General features: G+C 58.8%; 1 protein-coding gene across 1 annotated transcript in view; it reads right to left on the bottom strand.

The window, feature by feature from the left end:
* Positions 1–27,838, bottom strand: part of TRAPPC9 (trafficking protein particle complex subunit 9) — a 217,326-nt gene that overhangs the window by 122,184 nt on the left and 67,304 nt on the right. Inside the window, exons 15-16 of the mRNA XM_090283329.1 lie at positions 23,532–23,684; positions 13,464–13,588 (exon numbers count right to left, since the gene is read on the bottom strand). Of these exons, the coding sequence (XP_090139455.1) occupies positions 13,464–13,588; positions 23,532–23,684 (278 nt within the window). The remainder of the gene's footprint in view (positions 1–13,463; positions 13,589–23,531; positions 23,685–27,838) is intronic.

Here is a 27,838-nt window from a genome sequence, read left to right as displayed (position 1 = left end):
CCCTCAAGGGCCAGTCCCAGTGCGGGGCCTCGCAAAGAAAGCACGTGGCAGACGTGAGCAGCGCACGCTCCTTGGCTTCAGGGGCTCAGAACCCACGGACGGCAGCGAGGACTCCACCCAGGACAGGTGGGTGGCGAGGCTATGACAGGGCGTGACAAGAGGGGCATGCGTCCAGTCTCCAGGGCGGCACTTGCCCCGGACCACGCGGTGGCAGGTGCAGCGAGCCGGGAGGCAGGCTAGCCCCGGGGAGGTGGCACTGGCTCTAGACGCCAGCACCTGGCACTCAGCCAGCAAGAGCACACTCCCGTTGGCCCTCTCCTCTCCGCATGTGTCCGCAGCCCCCTCCACGAAAGGACGGCCCCTTCCCTCTACAAAGCCCCAGACTGGGCCGGACGTGCCGGAGGGGCTGTCCCACGCGGCCTCCTCGGCCGGGAGCAGGCGTCTCCGCCCTGCAGTCCACCTGCAGCCGGTCACTGCCGCCCAGGGCGGCCCGGGGCTGGAAGCCCACTCCCCACGTCGCACACACACCACGGCGCCAGGTCACCCCACACACAGTCCAAGTGACAGCTCCTCGTCTTCTAATAAATCAAAGCTTATCATCAGGCCCAGGGGGCGTGAATGCCAAATTAGCATCAAAAAAAGTGTCACAGTGAGTGCAAGTGTAAAGCAAATGGAAGTCTCTGGGGACACACGTGTGCCGATGGTAACTGGCTGGAGAATAAATGTCACACCAATGATATTGCAAAGAGGAGTTCCGGAGCAGAGGTGAAGTGGTTGCGTGGCTGTAAGGGAAGAGGAAGACACCCACACTTCCGTGCCACACACCAGTCCTTGGAAAGGGAGACTCTGACGGCGTCTTCAGAGGACCCTGGGGACATGGGCGCCCAGCGCCCCTCACTCCTCCTGCGACAATACCCCCACACTCCTCAGCAGAGTAGCCCAGCCCCTGGCGCTTGAGCTCCGGGTGGGAGCAGCCCGCCCAGCCGCAGACGTGCCGCAGACGCAGTCCTGGCCGCGGACAGGGGAGCGAGCGCGAGCCCAGGAGAGAAGCGCACGCTCTGCCGCTCACCATCACCGAGGGGAGGCAGGCCTGGCGTGGTCAGCCACGCTCCTGCCGCGTGGAAGCTCAGACACACAAGAGGGCCACGAGCTGAAGGCTGACTCCAGAAGCAGGTCCGCTCCTCCACCTGTCCATCCGATGAACCGAAACACTAGCTCTTTCTGAGCCCACCACTTGGAACTGGGCTTCTGCCATCAATAACGAAAAGAACCCTCTGTAGAAAGTGGGGCTCAGCAGGCAGACGGGGCTATCAGGGAAGCCCACCGCACACGGCGGGACCGGTGGGAGCCAACAGGCACTCTGCGATCCTCAAGGGGCCTGGGGTCCCCGGCAGACACCCACATATGTGGTGGTGTGGACGGGCAGCAAAGGGCTGGGGGGTCACAGCACCGTTTACCTTCTTGGCCCCTCCCCCACTGGGCTCGGGGGCACCCGCTGAGGCGCGGACCACCCGGAGCGGACGGAGACTGACTGCTGGGGCCCCCGGGCGCTAGACGCTCTCATGTGCATGTTCTCCCCTCTCACAAGAGCCTCTGGGGCCCACAGCGTCCCCGTCTCACAGACAAGGAAGCTGGGGCTCACAGCAGCCCAGGAAATCGCCCCTGAAGGGGACAGGCAGTGGCGGAGCCGTAGTGTGAGCCCAGGCCCAGCAGGAAACAAGCGTTCCTTCCTCGGGCCGCCTGCCCACAAGACGGCAGCCGTTCCTGAGCCACAGGACAGCGGGCAGAGCACAAGGGGACATCGACACCTGAGTGGGGATCTCCTGTCCTGCACGTCCCACCTGCATGACACCTGCATGACACCTAGGCCTCGGTCTCCCTGCAGGGAGGCGAGTGTCCCCCACTCAGGACTGTCACAGGGATGGACTGAGATCATGGATGTGGCCTGGCACTTACCCCTGCTCCCCTTTAAAAACATTAACTCCTGGGGCCTGAACCAGCTGGGTGCCTGTCCAGGGCCAGCCTTGGACACGGGCTCCCTGAATGGGCGTAACTGGCAAACCCAGACCCACGCGGGGAAGGCCGAGCAGGCCGGGCACGTTGCCACTCCTCGGAAGGGGTTCCAGAAAGTCACAGCAGCTCCACGTGGAACTCGGCTTCCCACCCCCAGAATCTACTCCAGCTGGTTCACACTGAGTACCCAAAACAGCGTGCGGCGTGTTCGGTGGGCTGCCTGTCACACGGGCAGCTGTTACTAACCGTTTTCCTCATCACCACGACTAGTGGCCTTGATCTATTAGGTATTTTCCCCAAACTTCCAAAGCATGGCCGTTTAAATCCAAAGCAAAGGCAAGACGAGGATTCTGCTGGGGAGAGACAGGTCTCAAACACCTGCACACGCACCTCCATTGCCGAGTTGCTTGGAGGAAGGTTTCTAAATAAACAATATTTTAAATCCCTGGCTCAGCCATCTAAAATGAGCGAACGTGTTCCACGGTGACTTTCTAGTGGAGAGCATGGTTGTGCACCTACAGGAATAAATTTCAATTACACACCCAGAGCTAAGGCATAGATTCTTGCAGACCTCAGCTTAAAAATCACAACGAACAGAAAAATCAACCCAAATGGGGTGACCTACCTTCAGAATTGGGAACAGCTTCATGTTGGAGAATTGCAAAGTCTACCTGAGTCAGATGAATATAAATCTTGGATCCAAATCTGCAAAGTTGAGCTTAAAACATCTAGGACAGAACTGTTTGCTTTTCAGATCATGGGCCAGTTTGAGAAGTTCAGGTCTGAACCAGAAGGAAAGAGAAGATGCCACTTTCCCCCAAAGCCCCAACAGCAGAAAGAATCTCCATCCTTTCAGAAAAAAACGCTTGCTTGACAGTTGTGACTACCCCTTGCCTGGCCAAGGGAAAGATCTGAGGCTGGGCCGGGGAGGCAGAGGGTGCGCTTGCAGGTCAGGGGGCCCAGCCCCTTCTCACCGGTGCCGCTGTGGACGAGTCACCTCTGTGAAGGAGGATCCTGACACTCGCCTGGCAGGGTGCTCTGAGAATTACTGAGACCGAACGCAGAGCCCCAAGCCCAGTGCCCAGACTAAGCTGGTTCCCAAATGTGGAAGGTACCACGTCTCCTCATTTTGCAGAAGGGAGCCTGGGTCCAGTCCTGCTGCCAGGGCTCCCCTAGAGCCACGAACTCTAACCCACGGCCCCCAGAGAGGCCTGGGAAGGAGGCGGAGCAGCGCTGCCCCCACACCTCACAGGTGGGAGACCGGGGCCCACAGAGGCCAGCACTCTGCACGGTCACAGGGACCAGGGAAGGGAGCCTGGCTTCCAGCCCAGGGCCGGCTTCCTCCGCGACTCTGTGCAGACCCGCTATCAGGCTCGTCCGCCTGGCATCAAGGACTCTCCAGATGAAACGCAGTGATGTGGGGTTTAATTTCCTCTTTCCTTGCCAGATATGTAATGACATTTCGGCCACAATCCAACCCTTAGGGATATTTCATTTAATGAATTTCATGGTTCTTTTTAAACTAGCTATACATCTCCAGGAGCATAGAACGTAAGACAAAAGAACAGAGAACAAAGGGGCGAAAGTCAGGACCTGTCCCAGGGGAGGCAGCGCGGGTTAAAGACGAGCAGAGCGGGAGGTCTGGGGCTCCAGACGCGTCCCCCCCGAAGACCCAGGGCACCTGGGATGAGCTGCTCTGCACCTGCTGTGCGTCCCCGGTGAGTGCTCAAGAAGCACGAGAACAGCAGGTTTCTGCGGGACGGCTGTGCGGTGAGGCGCGGTGGAGGCCGGGTCTGAGGCCGGCTCGCCAATGCCCTCCTCCCTCCGTCCTCGGGGAACTCACGGCACCCAGCGTCTAACCCTGCGGCACCGCCAAAAGTTACACCGAGAGGGGATGCCGCTCGCCTGATGTGGCGCAGGCAGCAGGTGACGAAGCGGGAACTGGAGCCCAGAGCTCTCGAATCCCCAGGACCCTGCCGCTTCCACTGAGTGTCTGTTCAACCCGATGAATGAGCAAAGCGAGCTGCACAAGTAAAATTCTGCCAGAGTCAAGGCAAACACTTTTGCCTTCTATCTGTACCACGAATCTTAACTTTACGACACACCCCTGTGGGTTTAAAAATCTTTTTGGAATGCAGCCCCAGTGTGCACACTTAAATTATACACATGTACACTTTCAAACGCGTGCAAAAATCAATCAACGTGCAGAGGCTGCGACAGTAACCATGGGAGACGGTGCTCCGACGGGAAACTGGAGGGGCTGCCCAGCAACCCTGGCCTCTGGTGGCACGTGTTCCCCACGGGACCCTGGCTCCGCCCTAACCCTGCCCTGCCTGTGTACTGGGGTGGCGCAGAGCAGGGGACGGGTGGGGAAGAAGTGAACAAGAGAGGAGCATCAGAGCCAACCCAGCGGGCCTGGGCCAAGGTGGGCGTCCCTGTGAGCTCCTGCTCACCATAAATCCACGACGCCACGCGCAGGTGCATAAATACCTAAGTGCGGGTGTGCGGGTAGGGGCGTCAGCCCACATCTTTCCCCGCTCTGCCATAAGGGGCCTGGAAGCGATGTTGTGCCCGGGCAACTTCTCCTAAAGAAGAACCCCAAGTAATTCCTACACAAACCGCACCCCCCGCCAGAGGGCAGCGGGTAAACTAGGGAAATCTGAGCAGCAAGCAGAGCTGTTATGCGCGATGCCCCGGCCCAGGTCCCCTCCTGCAGCGAGCACACCAGACGGGTGGGAACGACGGGACTCGGTGAGGGCTCCATGGGCACTCTCTGCTACTTTTGCTGCTTTTCTGTAAATTTACAACTATTCCAAAGTAAAAAAGGTACTTCTTAAGGGCATGAAAATGAATATTCTCCTTACACCCAAGGGCCTCGTGCTGCCAGGATGCCACTCGCCAGAGCGCTCTCCCCTTCGGGCCTGGGCCGCGGAGTGCGTGGCCCGGGAGCGCTCGCCCCCAGAAGCATCCGCACACTGAAGACGCTGAAAGCCCCGGCCCACTGAGTGTGTCTGCTTCCCCGGAACCGACGCGTGGACATTGGAGACCATGACAGAATGTTTACAAGGGAAATACTGTACACTTACTTACACAGCCTCAGCATATTTATTTTTGGAATTGTTTCCATTAACATTAGGGCCCTGTGTGTCCTCCGGATTAAGTTTCTGGGGAGAAGACTCCTGCCCCCTACTTCCCAGCTAAACACTGCTTCATGTAGAACCAAACCACTCCTGGCGCCTCCAAGGAGGCCTTGGTTGGCCGCTTCTCCTTAACACTCAATTGGCCCGCGATGAATATGACTGTACGCTCTTCCCGGAAACCTCTCGCGGCGTTCCTGTCCACTCACCTGCTCAGTGCCTGCGGTGTGCGCTGCTCGAGTACCTCTGATCCCCAGAACAGGTCTAATCTCAGACAGTGTACCTCGTTGTCATGTACACTGTCTGTCAGATGACAGGTCTTGATATTTAATGTGAAAATACAGTCATTCTTTAACTGAGTCATTTCGATGCTGGTGACATTTTTGCACATCACATTCGACTCCCACTCAAGAGTTTCCCAAAGGGAAGGAGGAGGAAAAGGACAGCAGCCAGGGGGCAGCCGAGGCGCAGGGAGGCGTGTCACCCCGAGGACACCAGGCAGCGGGTCCGGACCCAGCACGTCTACAGCTGTCTGCGCGCGTGGGAGGGCAGAGTGTGCGCCGTGAGCAGGGCGGGCTGTGAGGGGGCCCTGGGAGGTCCCGGCACGGGGGGAGGGCTGCAGACCCCCACAGGCCTGGGTCTGGGCTGTAACGGTGCCATCTATTAGCTGCATGCGCCGTTACAAAGTATCTGCTGTAACCCTGGATCCCCACTCCAACCGGAGGCACCGCTAGATTACAAACTGTTGGAAAGACATGAAGAGCGCATTTCAGCCCTGGCTGGTGGGGCTCAGTGACCTGAGCGCCGGACGGCGAACCAAAGGGCCGCTGATGTGATCCCCAGGCAGGGCACAGGCCTGGGTTGCGGGCCAGGTCCCCAGTCGGGGGCGTGTGCGAGGCAGCCACACACGGATGTTTCTCTTCCGTCCTTCCCTTCTAAAAATAAATAGATAAAATCTTTAAAAAATAAAAGGGTGCATTTCACGTGAGGCATCGCGCGCAGTGCCGGGCTGGGTTCGTGTTCAGCTGCACAAGTTCCCGCGGCCTCAGCAGCGAAGGGTTCCGCCGGGGAGGCCAGCACCCGAGCTCCCGAGAGGGGCCGCCTCTCCCCACTGCCCTCGGAGGTGTCTGGAGGCATCAGAGCTGGTTTGAAATGGCTCTCGGGGCCCGACAGAGCGCTGACGTGCCTCGGTGCTTGTGCTGCTACTGCTCCCGGCACGCACCCCGGGAGCACGCGAACGTCCAGCGAGGTGAGTCTGGTGTGGGCCCTGCGGCCGGGGGGCCTGTCTCGGGCCCTGGGCAGCGTCGAGCCACGCGGGTGCCGGATTAGCCCACCTCAGTGACTCACGCACAGAGCAGCTGCGGTGAGGGGTCCCGGCTAGACGCTGGTTTGGGCTCATTAGTTACAACAGAGTTTGGGGGTCAAACAGCAGAGATTTCAATCGTCGTCGTCGTCGGCAGCCGTCCGTCTCGAGAGACGATGGTGTAGCTTCTTAAGAGTCTATCTGCACCGCCGAGAATGGCTGTGCAGTCCGACTCGGGAGTGACACGGTATCTGTCTCCTCCCGTGTTGAATCGACATCTTGCGATGACGCTGAAGCTACAGAGCCTGGGCAGGGTGATATGGAGGGTCTGCTGTTGCCCATGCAGCAGACCCCCCCTCTCTTCGCAGCTGAAGGGTCCAAGGGAAAGATGGAGTCAATACAGCTTGGCTTCAGGTGCGCCGCAGGAGTTGCCGGTGTTGACTACAACGTCAAACCGCCTTAGGGACTCCGGCTCCGGATTTTCTGTCGGGGTTTACTCCCTTAGCCTTTCCCCTGAAGAGGTATGCCGCAAGGCAGCGGAGGTTTTTTGGAGTCAGAGTTTTCCTTCTCTGATGTGCCCTGACTGGAAGATCGAACCAGCGATACTTAGCTCGCAGGCCGACGCTCAATCCACTGAGCTAAACCAGCCAGAGATTTCAATAGTGCCTGCATATTAGAAGCAATAAAAATGTACTGAAACATAAAACTGAAGAGCACTAATCGAACAAAGCAAGTTGCAAAACAACTGCAAGAAAATGGACTCCAAACTACAGCTGTTAGATTGATCAAAAACGTTCCTCACTAAAAGCATCATCTAGGAAGGGAGTGTTACAGAAACCCGTGAGTATTGTTTAAATGCTGTGACCCAGAGGCAACCGTAAGATTAAGAACTTGAACTTAGGCAGAAATCTGAGGAGACTGCCGCTTTATGGCCCTCCTGGAAGTCAGAGAGCTTAAACCACAAACGCACCACGTGAACTACCTTAAAAAGCCACCGGGAACCAGCAGCGAGCACACTGATGAGAACGCGGATGAGCAAGAGGAGGCCCGGCCCCGGGCGCTGCGCTGCTGGTTAAGTCTATCCTGCCGGGCCTTCCTGGGAGGTCTGGACCGCACCGCGAGCTCTGGGCCCCTTCACAGCCCCTGGGGTTCCTCCCGTCCTCTAGCCCAGCAGTGGCCGACTGCACACAGCACGCGCTCGGGGCCCTGAGCGCGCCACGGGGGGCACAGCGCTGCCAGCCTGTGTGCGGCTGGGCGTCCAGGGCAAGCCAACAGCCAACGGCCCCACGGAAGGGGCCAGCCGCAGAGGGCACGGGAGGCCGGGCCGCCTCCTGTCCTGGTCTGTGCACCCTGCCTCACTCAGAGAGCCTTCCGGGATGACCTGTCTCCACCACGCATGGAACGAGGGAGCCCACCCCTGTGGCCACGCCCTCCGAAGCTGGGGTTCATCCCCCACCTGTTGAGCCTGTTTCAACAGTGGAAGTGATTCCCAGGCTGGGGGGCAGATAGAATTCCTTTTTTCAGTCCTGGCTTCAGTACAGCAGACTCCCCTGGAATCTCTGCTGACGGCTCCACCCGAACCGCAGCTGGTCCCTCCTGCTCCTCCTCCTTCGCCAGCAGCACCTCTCACCATCTGAAGTCATGTTACACTTTGTCTCTCCGGCCAGAGGCAAGCTCTGGGCACCGCCCCCCCTCCCCCCGTGACACCCCCATCACCGAGAGCTGGGCATGGAACAGCTACTTACTAGGTGCTGAGCTGGCCAAAAAGTTTGGTTTTTTTCCCTACAATGGCTCTAGGTAGTGCTTAGTTGTCTTGAACTTCATTCAAAACAATATTGTTAGATCATAATAGTTGTCATATCAGTGTGCATTTTTTTTAGAAAACATCAATATTGGTGAATTTTTGGGCAGCCATTTTAATATTGAAGATGGAAGAAAATATGCAACATTTTCAGCATATTATGCTTTATATTTCAAGAAAGGTAAAAATGCAACTGAAATGCAAAAAAAAAAAAAAAGGTTTTGTGTCGTGGACGGAGAAGGTGCTGTGACTGACTGAACATGTCAGAAGTGGTTTGCGAAGGTTCTTGATACTACTGACATTCTAGCCAAATAATTCTTTGCTGTGGAGCTGTCCTATAGTGGGAGATGGCTGACATACTCAAATATCCAAATCCATGATTATTGGTAAAAATAAAAAATGTGTCTTTATATTTTAAGGAAAAAACTAAACGGACTTTTTGGCCAGCTCAGTATTTGCGGAACGGACGGCGTGAACGCAGTGTTACAGGGAGGGGTTCAGAAGAACAATGGATGTCACACAAGGCTCCATGCTGGAAGTGGCACAGAAACGCAGGGACACCACTCTGACCTCTCCCCGTGACATCTGCTCTAGACGCCCTCGTGCAGCGGACTCCACTTCTTACTGCCAAAGTTATTAACTTCTGAAACTGCTGAACAGATTAAAGGAGTCTGCTGAAGGTTTTATGCTTAAACTTTGTAGAAAAGAACTTCCCTGTCTCTGTAACTATTACTGGGACAGATTATAAATAATTTGGGCCTGAAGTGGATTTGCCGTTTTGTAAGCTCTTCTTATCTACCAGGGCAGCCCCGGGGCCAGTCCTATTATCTGCACTTCACAGATTGAAATCCGAGGGTCAGGTAGGCAAGAAAGCGTACAGCTGCTGCTCTAGAAATGCGGCTTAAGTCAATACAGAGTGGTTTGTATCCCATAATAAGTCTGGAAACTTTAAACAGCACCAGCTCTGGGTTCAGACATACCTGGGTTTGAATTTTAACTTCCACTTGGGACTGCCTGACCTTGGGCGTTTTATTCCACCTTTCTGAGCTGCTCCGTAATTTCTACTCGGGTAACGAGAGGAGTCATCTGGACCTGCTGCTTGCGCGCTAAATCTCCCTGGTGTGGACCCCACGCCTCCCCGGCCGCGCACGCGCGATGGCTCGGCGTCCTGTGTGGACAATCAGTGAGCATGTCACCTAACACACTTGCTCCTCCCAGCTGACGGGACCCTTACTTCGGCTGCCCAGACCCCAAAAGGCCTATGGAAACACTTCTCATTTGTCACACAGGGTAAGAAAATACGCCATTTGTTGCACAAAGGGGTTTTTTAACTTGACTATATTTGCCCTCGAGTTTTCTTAGCACACTCTCCCGGTCGGTCCACTCACAAGCACGCCTGTTTCCACGCAAACGCGTCCAAGAACCGGAGGACCCGCAGGTCCTCAGTGCAGAGGCTGCAGCGGCCGGCGTCAGGCATATAAGGTGACGGAAGGCAGCAGCAGCGCGACGGTGAGCTCGGCTTCTCTCTGAATGCGCGCAAGGGCACTGACCTTGCTGTCCCGCTTTGCTCGCTGGCGAGCGTCTGTCAGTCGGAGAGCCCCGTGGACAGGGACGACTCCCCCAACCGCTGGGACTGTCTGGGCCTTTGCTGCAGGCTGAGCGGGTCCAGCCGTGGCCGTGAGGGAGTCACGGGGAACTCGGGGACACAGGCAGGGAATGGTAGCAGCGGTGGGCATGGAGGGCGGGTGGGGACGCAGGAGGGAGGGCCTGACGCGAAGGCTGGGCAGACGAGGCCGCAGAGGACGTGGCCCGGCCTGAGGACTGCGGGACGGGCCAGGGGCCAAAGGAACGGAGGAAGGGCTTCCCATCACAGGACACCGGCACAGGCGCCGAGCCAGGGGACGGGCCTGCCTGGGGCCAGGGGACGGCCTGGCGTGGCTGCCCCGCAGGGACAGCTGGCAGCTCTGCACCTTTAAGGACAGTGGGAACTGGAGGAGACTGTGGTTCAGGGAGGGGCCTTCTCCCCCTGATCTGCCGAGAGCTCTCATGGGGACATGCTGCACCCTGTGGACTGCCTTTCCTGCATCGGTTACTGAGGGGCTCATGGCTGTCCCTTCCAGGGTGCTGATACGGAGAGCTCCACCTGCCGTGTTTCTCCTGCAGCAGCCAGCCTCGCATTCACCCCACAGCTAAGCCCGCGGGCCCAGCACTCTGCTGCGGCGGGACGGGGACGTGAACACGCTGCTGGGGTGTCTAGCCCACGCTCAGGCGTCCTCACTGGCGCTGCTGCTGCCGTGACCCCCGCCTCTGGGCCCAGGGCAATGCTGACCGCGTACAATGATTCCAAGCGGTCACTCTTCCCAGTTTCCAAAAAGAAGAGTTTACATAACATTCACATTAGCCTTCCCTTAAATGCTTCCTAAAAGGCGTGAGTGAAAACACCCGGGCTGGGGATTTTCTCTGCGGGAAGGTTTTAACAAAAACTCTATTTCCTGAATGGATACGGGCATAGTCAGATTGTCTCCTTCTTTCTATGACGAAGCCCAACAGCCCTGCGAAGAGAGCCTCCTCGCTCCCCTGGACAGATGGGGAAACGGAGGGTCGGAGAGGCCGCCCTGCAGAGCCTGGCTCACAGGGAGGCCGTCTCTGACTCGTCACAGTTCCTGTGCCCCCCCCCCACTAGGGGAGCGCCCGCGTGCAGTGCGGGAAGGCCCCCCTCTGACCACAGGCAGACGGCCGGCCAGCTGCACAGCGAAGAAGCCTTCCCAGGACCCGAAGAAACTCACGCTCTCTGCTCCCCCTTCTCGAGGCCCCCCCAGAAGCTGCTCCCACTGAATCACTTGTTTCCATGACTACGCCCTTCCCGGTTGAGCACATTTCCAATTAAACCACACCGTGCCTGTTCTGGGGAGAAGAGCTAGGCAGCCAGCCGGACGGTGCCAGGGTCCCAGGGATCAGCCCCCCGTGGCAGCCCAGGAGCCCCTGGCTCACGCAGCCCCCCACCGCTCCTCGGGAACCCCCGGAACCACATCGGACGTGTCCTGACACCTGGGAGAGGCGGCGGCATCCAGCTCTGCGCTCCCCACCGCTTCGCCAGCAACAAACCCGAGACAGAGCTGCCCCTGCACACCCTCCCCGCTGCCTCTGGGGGCGCGGCGTCTGCACCAGGAACGTCCCGCTAGGGCCCTGGATATGGGATCCAACGCAGTCTGAGGTCAGAAGGAACGTGGGTGCTCCCCTAAGTCTCACTGCCCGCCCTTCCCTGACGAGACGTTTGCAAACACTGGGAAAACCCAGGGCCATACAGCACTGAGCCCAGTGCCCAGGTTTCCTGATAAGAAGCTCATCAGGAGGGCCCGGCATTGAGGGGCACGGAAGGAGTGTCAGTGTGGCTGACGGGCACAGCGCGACTCTGAGGCAGAGGGGACCTAAAACCTGCTGGGGTCAGTGGGGCCTAACCAAGGCCTTGAGTGCAGGATCCAGAGGTCAAGAGGCTTTGGGACTCTGTTCACAAGTAAAATTCAGGAGGGCGGTGGAGGGAGAGGTGCCACCATGCAAGGGACGGGAACTGCGGGACTCAGGCCGTGTCCCTCCCCCCCACCGGAGCCTGGCTGCCCTCACTGGGGGAGAGGACCGCCTACTGGGGAAGCCGCCACGGGAATCTGCATCAGCGATTTACGTACAAGGGCCTGACACCCAGCGCGCACCCAGCAAACGGCAACCATATTTCAATGCATTTATGAACACTCACTGTCATCAATACGCATCTACAACGTATTTTTTTAAGTTCAGCCTTGCGACTCCCAATTGAAGGAAAAACTCATGCCAGAGCCACCATGACCCGACTAAGCAGGACAGAGACGCCCTGGACTTTGACCTGACCCTCAAGTCCAGGGGTTTGCCTGGCGCGGCAGGCGGCGGGAGGAGCCGAGGCGCAGAGGCAACCACGGCGGTGCTGGGGGCCTGCAGCCCGAGGGAGCATAGTAACAGCTGCTGTCGGTTCTCGGGGGCCGTAGGCAAGTGGGGCCTGGGGCACCGCGAGGACGTCGCTCCCCTAGTCTGTCTGCCATCGCTCGCTGCCCCAGATCATCCACCTGCAGCATCGAGTACCACGCAGGGCCGTGCCTGCACCCTTGGTCACGCCTCTGCACTCGCCCCCACTGGTGGGAAGGGTCTCCCATGTCCCCGTCTCCCTTGGGGGACCCTCCACAGTGACCAAGCCAGAGGGTGAACATTCCTGGGGTGGAGGCGCCCAGCTGTACCACCCACCTCTTCACCGCAGGGCCCCAGACAGACAAGACTCGCCCCTAAATCCCAGCTCCTTGTAACTTCAGCGAGACCTCTATGCACCGACACTGGCGCACTCCCTCCCGCCATGACCACACCGCAGACAGCGTCCCTGTCCCTCCTCCACACACTGTTGTCATCAGAGCAGCCCACTCCTCCAGATCCGCCACCGCTGACTCAGGACCTGCTGGCCCAGCTCCGCAGGTCGGCCTTGTCAACCGCCCTCCCCAAGGCTGGCCTCGAGGGCGTGGGCAGCGCCCTACACGTCAGGGCCTGCAAGCCGAGCTGGTGGCCTCCTGCTTGCCCCCTGCTGCTAGCTGCTAAGACCTCCAGTCCCCTCACACTGCACCGTGTCAGACGGGCGTGGCCTTCCCGGTGCTGATGCCCAAAACCCAGAGCTCTGAGTTCTAGTCCAGACGCCCCAAGCTCTGTGGAGGCACCGGCCTCTGCTCCCCCAGAAGTCCCAAGGCACCTCCACTTCGCACTGATACCCACTTGCTATCTGTACATTCTTCTGGCTTCCTGAGGGTTCATAAGCCACTGAGTGGAAGGAGGTGCCGAAGGAGAAAGAAACATTTACGGGATAAACATCTGAACTAAGGATAACAATGCAATAAACCTGTTTTTCAAATGAAGAAAGAGGCAGGAAATATTTATTCAATCAGAGCATGCCTCAACGGAACCCATGCATCCTGAGGCCTCACGGGAAAAGGGGCGGCGACCCCAGCAAACGGCCACTCGGGCCTCCGACCACGGTGCAGAGCAGAGCACGCCAAGATGCCGGCTCCCCACGGACATGCTCGGCTGTCGCACGCATACTCCCCTCCCCTTCGGACAAATGCCCACCACTGCCTCGACAAACACTGGCCAGGAACCAAGAGCGCCAAGCCGCGTGGCCGGCTGCATGCAAGGACAGACTCACCTTCACGTGGCTCGGGTCCCCGGGCTTGCTGCCCTCGGACGGATTCGCGGGCTTGCTCTCCATGCGAGGCCGGACAACCTGTCGGAAGGGACTGCACAGTGGAAAGCCACTCACGCTGATCCCATCTGGAAGCAGAGAAGAGAGCGCCTAAGTCAGAGGGTGGCTGGGTTTTCTCAATGCAGGAGACGTGCTCGCAAGTCAAGAGTGACTGGGAAGGCCCTGCGGTCTCTTCCCTGTTCCGTCTGATGAGTGCGTGGATGGGAGTCACACCTGCTGCAGAGAGAACACTGAGCCAAGACAAGACACAGCCTGGCACTCAGTTCTCCCAGAGGTGCCCGCAGATTCCAGAAGTTGACCAAGAGGCTGAGAATGTGAGCTGGGCCTCTGACATGTTCACAGAACAGGTGGGAAGCACCAGCACTGAGTGTGCCCCAGGGAAACAGGATGCCAAGGGCTGGAAGCTCTGGGTGGGCCCCAGAGGATGCCACAGTAAGTGAAGGGCGGGTGGGAAACAGACCAGGGCCCAGCTCTGGATCACGCAGGTCCTGCACCGGGTTCAGGCAGTTCTGCCCAGCGCCTCCGCCTCAGGTCAAATTCGCCCTCTTCCGTAACGCCTCGCTACACCTGTCCGTCCTGAGACCTGCAATCTCTGCGTGCGGCCTGTACCCAGGACAGCAGGTCGTGTGTCGGGGCCACGGGCGGGGACCAGACTGGCCAGGGGCCTGACTCCCAGCTTCTCCACCACCCGGCCGAACGGCCTTAGCCAAGTGACTTAACTGCTTTGAGCTTTAAGTTCCTCATCCCTACCATGGAAACTACAACACACAAACTGTAGAATGATCTAGAAGAATAATGGGTTAGTGCATACAAAGTGCATACTGCAATACCTGGCCCCTGGCAAGCATTCAACAAGAGTCACTATTATCATTATGACAGCAACTTACGCGGCTCAGATTCCTGGCTTGACTGTAAGCGCCATGAAGACAAAACTCTCGCCCCTTTAACGCCTGGAGGCCCGGCAGCAGCTGGCACGGGCTGCAGCAGACCATGAACCCTCAGTTACCAGCGAGTAAATGAGTAATAAACCACAGGGTCAAAGCTGATACTGAGTTTGTACGCCGTGACCAGCCACTCCCCCGGCCCAACGCCACGTCGAACAGCTGACTCCTGGTTCAGTGGCGCTGCCGTGTGCGTCTCTGTGAAAACCCGTTTGCGAAGACCGGGCCCTGGGCCGCAGGTCTGAGTGAGCTCCTCTGCCGGCCCCAGGGGCACGGCCTGGAAGACCGCTCCCCGGCCCCCGGCCCTGCCGTGAAGGAACCAGCCCCATTTCCAGCCCCTCACCCTCGAACCAGGTCACGTGCAGCCCGCGGCGGCTCTCAGCCCCAGGTCCTCCTCTGCAGGTCAAGACCAGGCGCCTGGGGGTTAATGTCAGCTCCCCTGCAGCCTGGGCCGCAGCGACGGTGCCCTCGCCTGGGGTACGCTCCCATCATCGGCACTCGGCGCCAACGCCACTGGCTCCCTGACAGCAGCGCTAAGGGCTTCGTTCCTGCGGGGGCCTCGCGGCACTGCAGCCGTGGGGCGGCGTGGCAAATGGCCGCAGCTATCTGCCCAGAACGCCTCTTCCACGTACAGAGCCGCTCCTTCCCCACCAACGTAGTCCTGGTGGGTGAGGGGTGGCCCTTCGCCAGCCATGGCCCAGGTGGAAACGTCCCACCAACAGTGGCCGGTCCAGAGGACGGGGAGAAGACACAGGAAGCCTTTCCAGGAGGCTCCGCATGAGCCTGGGGGGTGGCAGGAGTCCTCCTGAGTCACGGCCTCCCTGTAGCCGTCCTCCCACCACACCGAGACGCTAGGCAAGGCACACAGCCCCGCGGTCTCAAGTTTTCTTGGCTCTAAAATGGGAACTGACGCCAGGGTGCGCATGGAAAACAGAAACCCACAGGGCAAAAAAGGCTAAAACTGTCCCTGAAATTTGCCTTTTTGAACACAGACCTCAAACCCCAGAGGCCACAAAACCTGTCATCTTCAAACTGAGAAACACACTTTGAAAGAGCGGTGCTGCAGCTGCTTCACAGCCCGAAGCGGCGACTCTCAGCCCCTTCACCTCACGGCACGCCGACTGCTGCAGCCCTGCGGCCCGCCAAAGCACAGGCTCTGCTTTCTGCCGAGCTGACAAAAAGCAATAGTATAATTTTGATTCGTTCACACCAGATGGCCATTGTGCTGGCTGTTGTTATTTTTTGTGTGTGTCAGTTTAAGGAGAGGTCAGTGCCCCTCACTAAATAGTGAGGTACTGCACGTTTTTTAAAATTCTTGCAGCACACCAGTTAAAACTCGCTAGCCTAAGGAATTCTGCTGCCCCATCCGCCTGGAGGTGGAAAAGACAGGTAGCGTTTGGATCATAACTGGGGGCAGACCAGCCTCCGGGAGCTGGACGGTGAGCCCCGGCCCATGCGAGGCCAGGCCGGCGAGGAGAACGGGCAGCTGCGGAGGCGGAGCGCGAGCAGGCAAAGGAGCAAAGGAACGCGTCGCCGGGATGCCTGCGGAGAGCTCTCCAGCTGGGCAGGGCGGGCGGGGGGATTCAATCATTCAGCCAACTTTTCTGCCAACACAGCCTATCACAAATAGAACAGAGAACAGATTGGAGCGACAATGAACAGGAAAACAAGCCCCAAAACATTACAGAGGAAGGCAGCCCCGCAGGAGGACCAGCGAGCCGCGAGGGTGTGGGAGGACAGGGTATCTGAGACGGGAAGGAGCCTGGGAGATCATCGTGAACTAAACTGAGCGCTCAGGGAGAATTCCACAGTTACTGTTTATAGTGCTCTGTTTTCTATTAAGAGGCTCCTCGTGGGCAACTCGGAAACCCAGCTCTGTGCGTTGGAATCATGCTGCAGCGCCGCCGTGGGGACGAGGGGGGAAAGGACAGCCGGAAGGGGGCTTGTGCGCCGGCAGGAAGCAGCGCAGTCAGAGGACAGCTCTGCCGGGAGGGTGGACAGCTGAGTGCCTACTATGCGCCTGGCACAGCCCCGGGCACTCGGCAATGGCCGTCTGACGGGTCCTCACGCCCCGCGGGGCGGGCCCTGCTTTACGCGCCGTATGGGCGAGGCCGCCGGGGAGCGGGAGGGAAAGCAGACCGCACAGCTCGGCAGGAGGAGAGCCAGCCCGAGAGCGCGGACTGTCGGAGCTGCCTGCACAGGAGGCCTGGGACCAAGCGCACGTCCTGGTCCTCACGGGGCCTGCACAGAGCTCGCCGGCCAGGCTGCCCTGCAGCGCACCAGGCTCCGCGCTAACCCACCGCAAGGACCCTCCAGCGGCGCAGCACCCTCTGGTGACAGCTCTACTCGAGGCACGCGTCCGTTTCTGTGCAAAGGAGGAGTGACTGGGAGCTCCTCAAGACGGGCGAGGAGAGCCAAGATACCCTGCATCAACGGTCCCCGAACTTGGCTGCACTTAGGGACACTTTTCAACCCTGATGCCCAGGTCACATCCCATGCTTGCTGAGTCACAGTGTCTAGAGTTGGGAGTCAGGCAGAGTGGTCAGCGAGCCCAGGTGGTTCCCGGCGGCAGAGAAGTCTGAGACGCACCCGTCCACACTCACACGCAGACAACAGGGAGGGCACGGCAGGTCAGAAAAATACGAGTAATTCCGTAAACTCAGCCGTCGCTGGGGCTCACCTTGGCCTGGTGCTCACGGACAGCCTGTATTCACCAGTTTAATGATGGAGTGAAAGAGCCTGAAGTCGGTGCGTGATGGGGGAGAGGGGCCAGCAACGCGCCACGGCGCGCACTGTACACCAGGAGACACTCGGGGTGAACGGAAGAGCGAGCAGAGGCCCCTCCCTGTGGGGGGTGGACGGGAAGGCTGATGCGTGCGGGTGACAGGACACCGAAGCCGTGCTGAGACTGTGCCACGCTTACGGCATTAATGCCTGACATGGGCCTGGGCTCATCTGGGGGTTCATCAGCTGGGAGGGGGAGGGGGAGAAATGGGGAAAAGGTGCAGGGACTAAGAAGCATTACTGGTTGGTACAAAATAGACAGGGGGGTGTTATGAATGATATAGGAAAGGGTGAAGCCAAAGAATTTACATGCACGACCCGTGGACATGACCTAAGGTGGGTGGGGTTGCTGGAGGGAAGGGGGGTATTGGGCAGAGGGGAGCAAAGGGGGAAAAACTGGGACAACTGTTATAACATAATCAATAAAATGTACTTAAAAAATACTTGACAGATGAATGTATTTAGTCAAAGTTACTTTGGTTTAAAGGTCTCAACAATGTCTCTTTTAATGTTCCGTAATTTGTGCTATCGATGGGGGGCCATTCTTAGACTGCGGGGCTTATTGGTAAATGTGAATTTCCTTTATAGAATCATCAAACGTGATATACCACTTTTAAGTATTATTTAGGTAATTCTAATGACTGTATACCCGACCACCTATTGCAACGTTTTGCATTGGGAAAAGGAGAAAACACAGGTAACTCAGAGGTTATGGAACACGAAGGACGAACGGGAGGAGGGTGGGCGGTAGGGCTGAGCCGGCAGACAGAGTCAGGCCGCACTGGCCATGAGGAGACTTCACCCAGGGGTGGTGCGGTCGTGCAGGAGCAGAGGACACACCAGATTCTGCTTTAGAAAGCGGACGGAGGGAGCAAGGGGGCAAGAGGAGCATCTGGGAGACGGCACCGAAGGTGGCCAAACTGGTACAACTGAGCGTGATCAGTGATGGGGGCGGAGAGAGGGGCTGGAAACACGCATCAAACCCAAGGGACACGGCCTGGTGCCATCGACAGCATGAGCTCACAGCAAGCCGGCCCGCAGCGACCCACAGAAGTCACCCCTCCCCCGCTGAGCACCTGCCCGAGTCGCCTCCCAGGGAACCGGCCACCTGGCTGGGCGGCAGGGACAAGAGCGGGGAGCTCCGCGGTGCAGACCCACACCACCGTCCCCTGTTGCTGATGAGTGGCGACACCTGGGTTTTCATTCTCTGCTGGTGACTTAGGAAGTTACTTTCCCACCTGATTTAAATCAGGGGACTGAGTCAAGCTCCCCACCGGCAGGCCAGTGGTGGCCCAGGGACAAGCACCTCCAGTTACCTCACAGCCACCTGGGCAAGAATTCAGCTTGGGGTGTGTGGCGAGCAGGCGGTGTCCTCCAGCCAAGCCTGCAGCCTGCCCCTCTCCTGCCCGGGACCCCCGCGGCCCCCTGGCCCCCACGCCTCCCACTCGAGCTACGACACCTCTCACCCAGGTGAGTCTCACTCAGGCCAGCCCTGCCCTCTGCCCACGCCCCGTCCAGCACGCTGTCGGGGGCTCCCCAGTGCCTTCCACTAGAGACCAGACGCCCCTCTGGAGGGCGGGCCCCCCCCCCCCCCGCGCCTGCCTGAACCTGCCTTCCTCCCAGACCCGCTCCTTCTCCCAGTTCCTGCCCTGCCCTCCCCACCCCTGGGCCGAGCTCACCCTTCAGTCGGTGCAGAAGCCGGTGCCCGACCCTCCTGCCCAAGGTCAGGACCACTCAGTTCGGCTTCACAGCACGTGCTCCAACCCCTCACTGGGTACACGCTCCCTGGGGTCTTCCCCGAGCTGGGGACAGGTACGCCTGGGAGATATGGTGGGTTCGGCCTCAGACCGCAGCACCCCAGGGGGACGGGCTGTAACCCGCTTGCTGGCAGAGGGTCTTGCCTACGGGTTATTAAAACCACAACTGCTTGGAAACACAGCACAGTGAGAGAAGGAGCAAGAAACCACGTGGGAGAAGCTCGGGTAGCGTTCAGCGTGCCGAGGACGGAGAGGCCGTCCGGGTGGGGAGGGGCCGGAACAGGCACCGCGGCCTTCGCCGGGGACACAGCTCAGAGCAGCGCTACCGAGCGGCCGGAGGGCGAGTGTCAGGGCAGACAAGGGGGCGGCGGTGGGACCGCGTTCCAGAGGAAGGACCTCACGCCAAAGTGCGTCTGCGGAAAAACCGAAAGCACACCCGAGGAGGGGCGCAGGGCCAGTGACCGGGGGTGGAGCCCCCAGGCTCTCGTGACGGTTCAGTGCAAGGTGTTCGGGGAGAAAGGACAGCATCTGTGGTGACCTGGTGGCACCTGAGCAGAGGGAGACAAGGAACAGCCCAGAACGACCCCCAGTCTCTCTCCCACACCCCGGGTAATGGTCACGGCCCGAAAAACAAATTCGGGATTAGCCCACCCTTATCTGGGGGAGGAGCTCCAACAGCCAGTTGGCGCCCAAAACCTGAGATCAGATGCACGGGGGAGGGTAAGAGGAGCAGGCGGCCGTGCAGGGCAGGGGCCTCCCTCGCTGGCTTCCTCCGTGCGGGGACAGTGCTGAAGGACCCGCTTCTCTCTTGCCCCATGCACAACGCCGAGGCCCCAAGCTTCTGTTTAATCCAGGCTCCCCGTCAGGGCTGCGGGGAGCATGTGGTCACGTGGCTTCGCCGTCTCCTTTGCTCTGGAACAGCCCTCCCACCTGTCTTTACAAAATGGGGATCATTTTGTAACATCATCTACTTTACAGAGTTGTTGGGAAGATCAAACAGAAGCAATGCAAATATTAGGTGACAACGCTGTCAGTGCTCACCGTCTCCCGTCTGTCTGCAGCCTACACGGGAGCCTCCTGGAGTGCATGACAGCCGTATGCAGCGCTGTGCTGCAAGTGTAAAACGTGGCATCCGGTTTCGGGAACCACAGTTAATGCGAGCCTATGCCTGAATAACACGGGGCGCCTCCAGGGGCCCACGGTGGACGGTTTCTGAAACTGTCAGAGAGCACGCACGGGTTCCCTCCCAGGCCACGGGGCCCCCGAAGAGCCCCTGCCACTGCGTGCACAGCTGTCTCCAAACAGGGGCTCACCTCCCGGTTCTTCAGGCCGCACCGCACACGACAACGCGTCGGCCACGGGCCAGACTCCGCAGGGCCCTGCGGGCCTCGGGCCCACCAGCTGCCTCCTGCAGCTTGCGCTGCCTGCGGACGGAAGCCTCTAGTCCCGAATTCTGCGGCCTGCCATGTAAACCAGCGCCAGCATGTGTTAACCACAGTCAGTAAAGAGACGCCCAGCTGTTAACAGCCGTGTCCTTCTGCACACATGGGCTACGTCTGACCGGAAGTGAGGCCAGCCTCCCGCTCACGAACCACGTGGCAGTCGTCACTCAAGCTCTCTGTGACTCGGTTTTATCTTAAAAGAGAGATGAAGGGGTTCCCAGACTACAAATCCCAAAATGCAATTTTGCTTTCAGCTTAGAAGGGCGGAGAGAATGCTCAGGGCTCTGTAGGAAAAGGCCAAAATACAAGAACAAAAACACCCAGAAAAGCCGAAACAAAGGTGAGGGTTCTTCCTTGCAGCCTGCCCTTCCGGTCCTCAGGAACAACGTGCCACAGACGGCCGACAGCAGGCGGCCAGTGCCCTTCCCCTCCCTTCTCACAGCCCCTCACAGCCCGATGGGCAGCTGGATGGCCACCCCCGGACATGCCCCCAGGGTAACAGGCACCACACTCCTCCAAACTCCCTCCTGGGAAGAAGACCAGCCAGAGCTCCTGTGACCCTGTCTCCCCAGAGCACCATGTGGGCCAGTGGGAGACAGCAGTTTACAAACACGAAGAAAGCCCACTTCATCTGATAGCTTTTGAAGTATAATGTGAAATCCGCCTGACGGGGTCAGTTTCTAAGGTGTCCGACAGTGAACTCGTCTTCCTGCCTTTAGTGTGTTTAAGGTAAAAACGTTTAAGTATCAGATTATTCCGGGAACCGTGTGGGGTTACTCAGAAGCACCAGAGAGCTGAATGTAAGACGTGCGTCACAGCTGGGACCCTGACGTGGCCGCTACAGGAGGCGGGGCCTGGGGGGTAACGATGTGTCCACGAGGCCACAAGGAGCCCCCACTGAGAGGAAAAGAAGGGACAAGACGCCCGCCCACCCATCCACTCCACAAGCGCTCTTCTCCACCGTGGTCTGGACAGTGTGACTACAGGATGGAGTGGGACAGATGGGGTCCTTGCCCCCCAAAACTGACCATCTACGGGACGGGGGCAGACGGACAAATGCCCAACAAGACATTCCAGGGAACAAGTGCCATGGAGGGGGTATTGCCGGTGGCCCAACGAGGACAACAGCGGAGGGGCGGCCGCTCACTACAGAGACGCGAGGACGCAGACCCGAACGATCAGGTGTGAGGCCTGCGGCACTGTCGGGACAGCAGTCCAAGGACGAGGAGCGCGCAGGCAAAGGCGCTGGGGCAGGCTGGGCCGGGCGTGCTCCGGGACAGGGCGGCCAGGAGGCCTCTCAGGGGGAAGAGTCGAGACCATAATTCCCATCGTAAGAAACAAAACCCATAACTCACCTAGTCTCTCCAGTTCCACTCGACAGCATCACTCCCTAAGCACACAGGCTAGGCTGGCAGAGACCGGCTGGCACAGAGTTCAGTGCCCAGGAGAGACATCTCCCCTCCAAAGGGTAAACCCGTTTCATTACTGACGGTCAGGCCTCTGTACCTGCTGCTCCCCTGCACGGCCTGTGAAGCCCACAATTGTTCTTCAACTAGGAAACTTCCCGGCTCAGGCCCGAGTCACACACCGACTTTGGGCATCCCCACAGGGCCCTACCGGACAGAGCAAGCTGCACCTCACCACGTCCTGAATCTCACGTGCTCCAACCACACACGTACTTCTCTGGCCGACAACAGTGAGCCCCAGAACGATCGCGAGGACAGGCCCTAGAGTCAGGCTGCCTGGGTCCACAGCCCAGCTCTGCCATATCCTAGCTGTGTGACCTTGGGAAAATTATTCACCCGCCCTAGCCAGCATGGCTCAGTGGCTTGGGCGCCATCCCACAAAGCAAAAGGTCACTGTTTTGATTCCCCATCAGGGCACAGGCCTGGGCTGCAGGCCAGGTCCCCAGTTGGGGGCATGTGAGAGGCAACTGATCAATGATTCTCTCCCTCTCCTTCTCCCTCCCCTCCCCTCTCTCTAAAAATAAATAAAATATTTTTTAAAAATAAAGAAAGAAAAATTACTCAGCCTCTCTGTACCTAACGTTCTCACTTGTAAGACGGAAATATTAACGCCTATACGAAGGGACGTAACCAATGCTTGCCGCCTTTACCACACTCCAGGGGAAGTGCAGGTCCTCACAACCCTAGAGATGGACAGTATTATCATGAATTGGGGACTGCGGCACAGAGATGTCAAAGTCGCTCACCAGAGCTCCACAGGAAGTTCTAGCAACAGAATCGGTAGCGTCTCCGATGACATCTTTCGACTTAATGTGCCCCCAGACGCATGCTGGAGCCCCAACCCCATGAGACGCTATTTGGGGATGAAACCTGCACGGAGGTGAGAAAGGTTAAATGGGGTCATAAGGATGGGGGCCCTCACCCCACGTGGCCGGGGTCCTTACCAGAGACACCAGAGCGCTCCCTCTGCCACGTGAGGACGCGGTGAGCTCAGGCGGCCACCTGCACCAGGAGAAGGGCCCCCACCAGCACCGACTCCTGCCCCTGCCCCCGGCCGCCGGCCTCCAGAACTACGGGGAGGGAACTGCTGCCACGGAGCCACGCTGCCTGTGGTCTTCTGCCACGGAGGCCGGGGCTAACTGACACACCCCAATGCCTGCGAATGAGCGCGTGAATGTCCACTTCCTAGTCTGACGCAATTAATTCATGAAATCTTATCCGTAATCAGCTGTTCTGAAGTATAACTTCCCATTTTCTCCAGACTCCGGTGCCTTACAGAAGTGACCAGACCTGGAAGGAGAACTCTGTCATCACGGCTAAGGAGATCACAGCAGCATACGGAAAAAATGTCGTCATTCCCTCATCCCACCAATTCAGGACGACCTCCTGGCAAATGAGCACCAAAGAATAAAGGGTGTGAAGTCAGTCCTCGTTTACCTGAGAAGCACTTTCTTACTCTAGGCTCACACAGCAACTCACCCGGGCAGCCGAGGGCCCAGGAGAGGTCTCAGCAGCCTGCGTTAGTGAACGACAAGCGAAGAGGGGGCAGCTGGCAGCAGACATGGTAAAGGCTGCAGTGTGTCCGGGGCCGCACGAGCCAGTCACCATGGGAGGCGCTTACCGTCACTGAGGTCTTGGAGGAGGTTCTCCTGGCAGGAGAAATCCAGCTTCGCTCTGATGGTGACGGTGAAGCAGGCCCTCTCTCCAGGCTGCAGCGGAAACCGGGCAAGGGTTTCTTCCAGTCTCCAGCTCAGGAAGTCACCATACAACTTCTCTGCAATGACAGCAGCAGTGGTGATGAGGACGCTGTGGCTGAGGCCACGTGAGGCTTGCCAACCCCTAGAAAACTCTGACATTCTCAAAATGCCGAGAAAAAGGCAAACACTTCCAAATGTAATAGTTCAAAGTACCAAGAAAACTCCAGGACGCTGGGGGCCAGGGGCAGTGCACTGGGCCTGTGACTGCGGCACGGAGACAAGGCGGGCACCAGGCTCGGAGCCAAGGCACCCGGTGACCACTGGGCAGCCTCCTCTCTCTGCAAAGTCAGCACCCCCTTCGCTCCTACAAACTCAGCCAGAGTTCAGCTGAATTTCTCCACAACCAATGTTTCCCATATTGCGGCACATTTTAAACCTGCTCCGCGTTCAGAAGAGCATGCGCATCCTGCCTGCCGGAAGGGAAGGCCACGCAGCCCTGGCAACGCTGACACGCCAGCACCTGCCCCAGCAGCCCCGGCCGGCCTCCTGTGAGAGCTCCGCACTGGCGCAGACACGGCGCCCGCAAAGTGCCACCAGGCCACTGCCCAAACACAGGCACCAGGGACCAGCCACCCACGCAGACCCTTTCCAACGGGTGGCAGGAGCCAGGGGAGGGGTCACGGGCGTGTCCAGCTGAACCAACACGCATGGACCCTGACACATGGAAGATGCCCGGGGAAGGGCAGCCCGGTCCCTCGCCCGCCACTCCTCCCGTGGCCCTTCCTTTGCCCCAGTGCCCCAGTGACCCATCAACACACACTGGAGGGCACCTGGCCCACCTCCTCGCAGTGAATTCTGACTCAGCCCGAGCCCAGGGCCCCTTTCCGGGGATGCCCCACCACCACCGCGCTCCTGCGGGCCCCGACACACGCACCTCCATCAGAGCGCAGCCTCCTGTGCCAAGCACCTCACAAACCCCCCAGAAGCAGTGAACAGAGGGGCGCAGGGGCTGGAGCCTGCCTCGGAGCTCACCGCCACCGTGAGAGGCGGCGCACCATGCTGGCTCAGCACCAGCCCGAGAACCAAACTGCTGGGTTCGAATCCTGGCTCAGCTGGGTATCCTCGGCCAAGTTACCAAACGTCCACGTGCCTCCACTTACTCTTCCATGAAATGGGCGTCATGGCGAATACACGAGTGAATAAAAGCACTTAGAAAAGGCACTCACCAGGACCCCGGTCTCCTCATCCTGGCAGGGCAGCATGAGGAGCAAACGGTCCCTGTAGGGGGTCTGGCCCTGCACCGGCACTCGGGGGCCACGGCCGAGGCGGCTACCGTCCACACCCCTCCCCCCTCACCAACCCACGGCCCAGGCGTGCGGAGAGCACGCAGCAAGCACACAAGGACGAACAGACCGATTAGTCCAAGAACTCACTTTGGACTTAGATTTAGAGCAGATGGGAAAAAAGTTACGTGCAAAAAGCAGAACGCCACATAGAATGTACAATAGTTTCAACTGCATGAGAACACTCACGCAGAACTCAAGAAGAGATCATGCCTACATGCGGGTATCAGTTGTCTTTGAGCAGCGGGGCAGCGGCGATCTCAAGTGGCTTTGTGTCTCCTGCACTTTCTATGGGTGGGCCGGAAAGTTGATGGCCGCAGTGGCGCTTGGTTGTCTTGAACTCCATTTGGGACAATTCTGTCAGACTGTATGTGACAGGTGTCATATCAGTGTGCTTTTTCTTTTACATCAAAATTAGTGGATTTTTGTATAGCCATTTTAATACTGAATATGGGAGAAAATACACAACATTTTTGGCATATTATGCTTTATTTTAAGAGAGGCAAAAACACACCTCAAACACAAGATTAGTGCAGGGTACGGAGAAGGTGCTGTGACGGATCGCATGTGCCAAAAGTGGTTTGCGACGATTCTTGGTACTGTTGACATTCTGGCCAAATAAGATGCTAACAGCAGCCCTGGCCTCTACGCACTAGAAGCCAATAGCAAGAGAGCCGACACACTCAAAATACCCAGATCAATACAGTTATCGGGGAAAGTGAAACGTCATGGACGTTTTGGCCGCCCCAATAAAATGAGTCCACAGAGCACATCCTCACACACACACACACACACACACACACACGAACACACGCTGACAGCTCTCACTGGGTCCATCTTCACCCCCTCCCATGCAGGGGGACAGACGCCCGTGAACCGGGCCTGGGGGGCCGAGTCTGACGAGGACAGCCGCCCACCCCAGAGCGCGGCCGAGTTCTGAGCCGACGCCGATGCTGTCCGCGGGGCGCCATACGTGCCGGGCCGGGCAATAACATCCATGTGAACTGACGACAAGGACAGTAACCGCCTGGGACACCTCTGCTGCTGTCGCGTTCCACACTCAACTCTGCCGCGGGATCAATGGCCCCAACGCGGGGCCTGACTGCCGCAGCCACGCACGGCGGGGGTGAGGGGGGTGGGGCGCGGAGAGAAGGCGCCCAGGCGGACGAAAGCGCATCCAGACAACCCGGCTAAGGGCTGCCTCTCCTTCCCCTGTGCTGACCGGGCGAGGCGGGGCAGCCCCAGGGAGGGCTCGGGGGACCTTCCTCTCCTCGAGTCCCTTCTGAACATCATGACTTGCCATAAATCTATGATGTGCCACTTGTAACTAAATTACCCCCGTGTTTTAAAGAGGCCCTCAAAGCCCAGGGTTTAAACGACTTGCCAGAAGCAAACAGCTAGTGAGGACGGAAGCAAGTCCCCGGGACCAGCAGACGCCACTCTCACCACTACGCATCCCGCCTCTCAGCGCTCACCGCCAACCCTGCCCACCTGGCACACAGCCAGCAAGCCGTGTGCTCGCGAGGACCCCATCGCTACGGGGACAAGACAGTGCGCCTTGAAAAGGGACGGGAGGACTGAGACACGATCGTCGAGGACAAGAGCTTCGGGGCCACGCAACTGCAGTGGGGGTCCCCGGCTGCAAGGCCCCCCTTCCTGCTTACTGCCCATCCACGCTCCCAGGGTGGAGCACCCCAAGTCTCGCAGAGCTGGCTGAAAGGCGTCTGCTGGTCTCAGGAGGAGCCTGTTCTGTCCACGTCTCCAGCTGGACCCCAGAACTGTGTGAGTGCTGAACTGTCCGTGACAGCCGCAACCATGCGCACAAGGCATTGAGCTGGGCAGACTCCCGTCATCCATAAGTTTCAGTGCCTTCCAAGGAGGCGCTCCAGTGAGTCCGTTTGCCGCGGCAACGCAAAGGAAGCACAAATGCTGTCACTCGGGCTGTGCAGCCAGAATTCCGGTCAATCCCGTGACCGTGTCCGACTCCCACACGGACTGTGAGCTCTATCAGGGCAGGGTCCTGCATTATTCATGTGTCTGCTATGCAAGTGTAATGGAAATGTCTGATAGTTGCCTAACACAAGCCAAGCGAAGTAAGTCCCTGTAATGAGCATAAGCAGGGCCACGCACAACTGCAGAGGTGTCACTAATTCTACTTGAAGGGTGGCAGGTAGACGGATCTATGACTGACAGAGACTCTGTCTGAGGTGCACGTGGGACACCTGCGGGTGAGCAGAGTTCTGGATCCACGACAGTGAGTCCAAACACGGCCCGTGGACAAGCTCCGCGGAGGACAGGGACTCGGTGCTGGCGCCCTTGCCGTCCCCCCTGCCCGGCACCGTGGCCAGCGCACCGCCGGCGCTCAGTAAAGGCTTGCTGAAGCGCCGAGCAGGTGGGTGAAGAGCGGGTGGGCGGGGGGACAGACAGCCGAGCACACAGAGGACTCGCTGGGGGAAAGGAAGACTGAGGGGGGCACGTGCTCACCAGCAGCACCCCCACACCGCGAGCCGGGGGTGCAGGGGCCCCCGCTGTCCTGCCCACCGAAGCGCGGGGCCTGACGCAGGCAGAGGCCAGGGCAGCGCGCGCAAAGGAAGGAAAGGAGGCGACGGGTGGCAAGGCTGCTGATGGATCCCTCCGACGCTGGGCTCAGAAACTGGGCGTAAGGAAGCCACACGCAAATGTTCAGGAAAGGTGACCGGTGAAGGGACGTTCCCGTGACACCAGGGGCGGCAGCAGCGACAAGGTCAACAGCGGGCAGCTGGCGCTACTGCTTGCTGCCCCCGGGCAGTGCCGGGCCCCACGCTCTGTGCCGAACGTGTGTCCCCCCAACAGAATTCCATGGCGCCCCCCACGCCGAGAACACTGACTGTCCCCACGGCATGTGACGG

The sequence above is a fragment of the Furipterus horrens genome, unplaced genomic scaffold (assembly GCF_987537825.1).
Source record: "Furipterus horrens unplaced genomic scaffold, mFurHor1.1.pri manual_scaffold_7, whole genome shotgun sequence".
Taxonomy (NCBI): domain Eukaryota; kingdom Metazoa; phylum Chordata; class Mammalia; order Chiroptera; family Furipteridae; genus Furipterus; species Furipterus horrens.
Note: the sequence above shows the minus strand (reverse complement) of the source record. Positions and strands in the feature narration are given on the sequence as shown.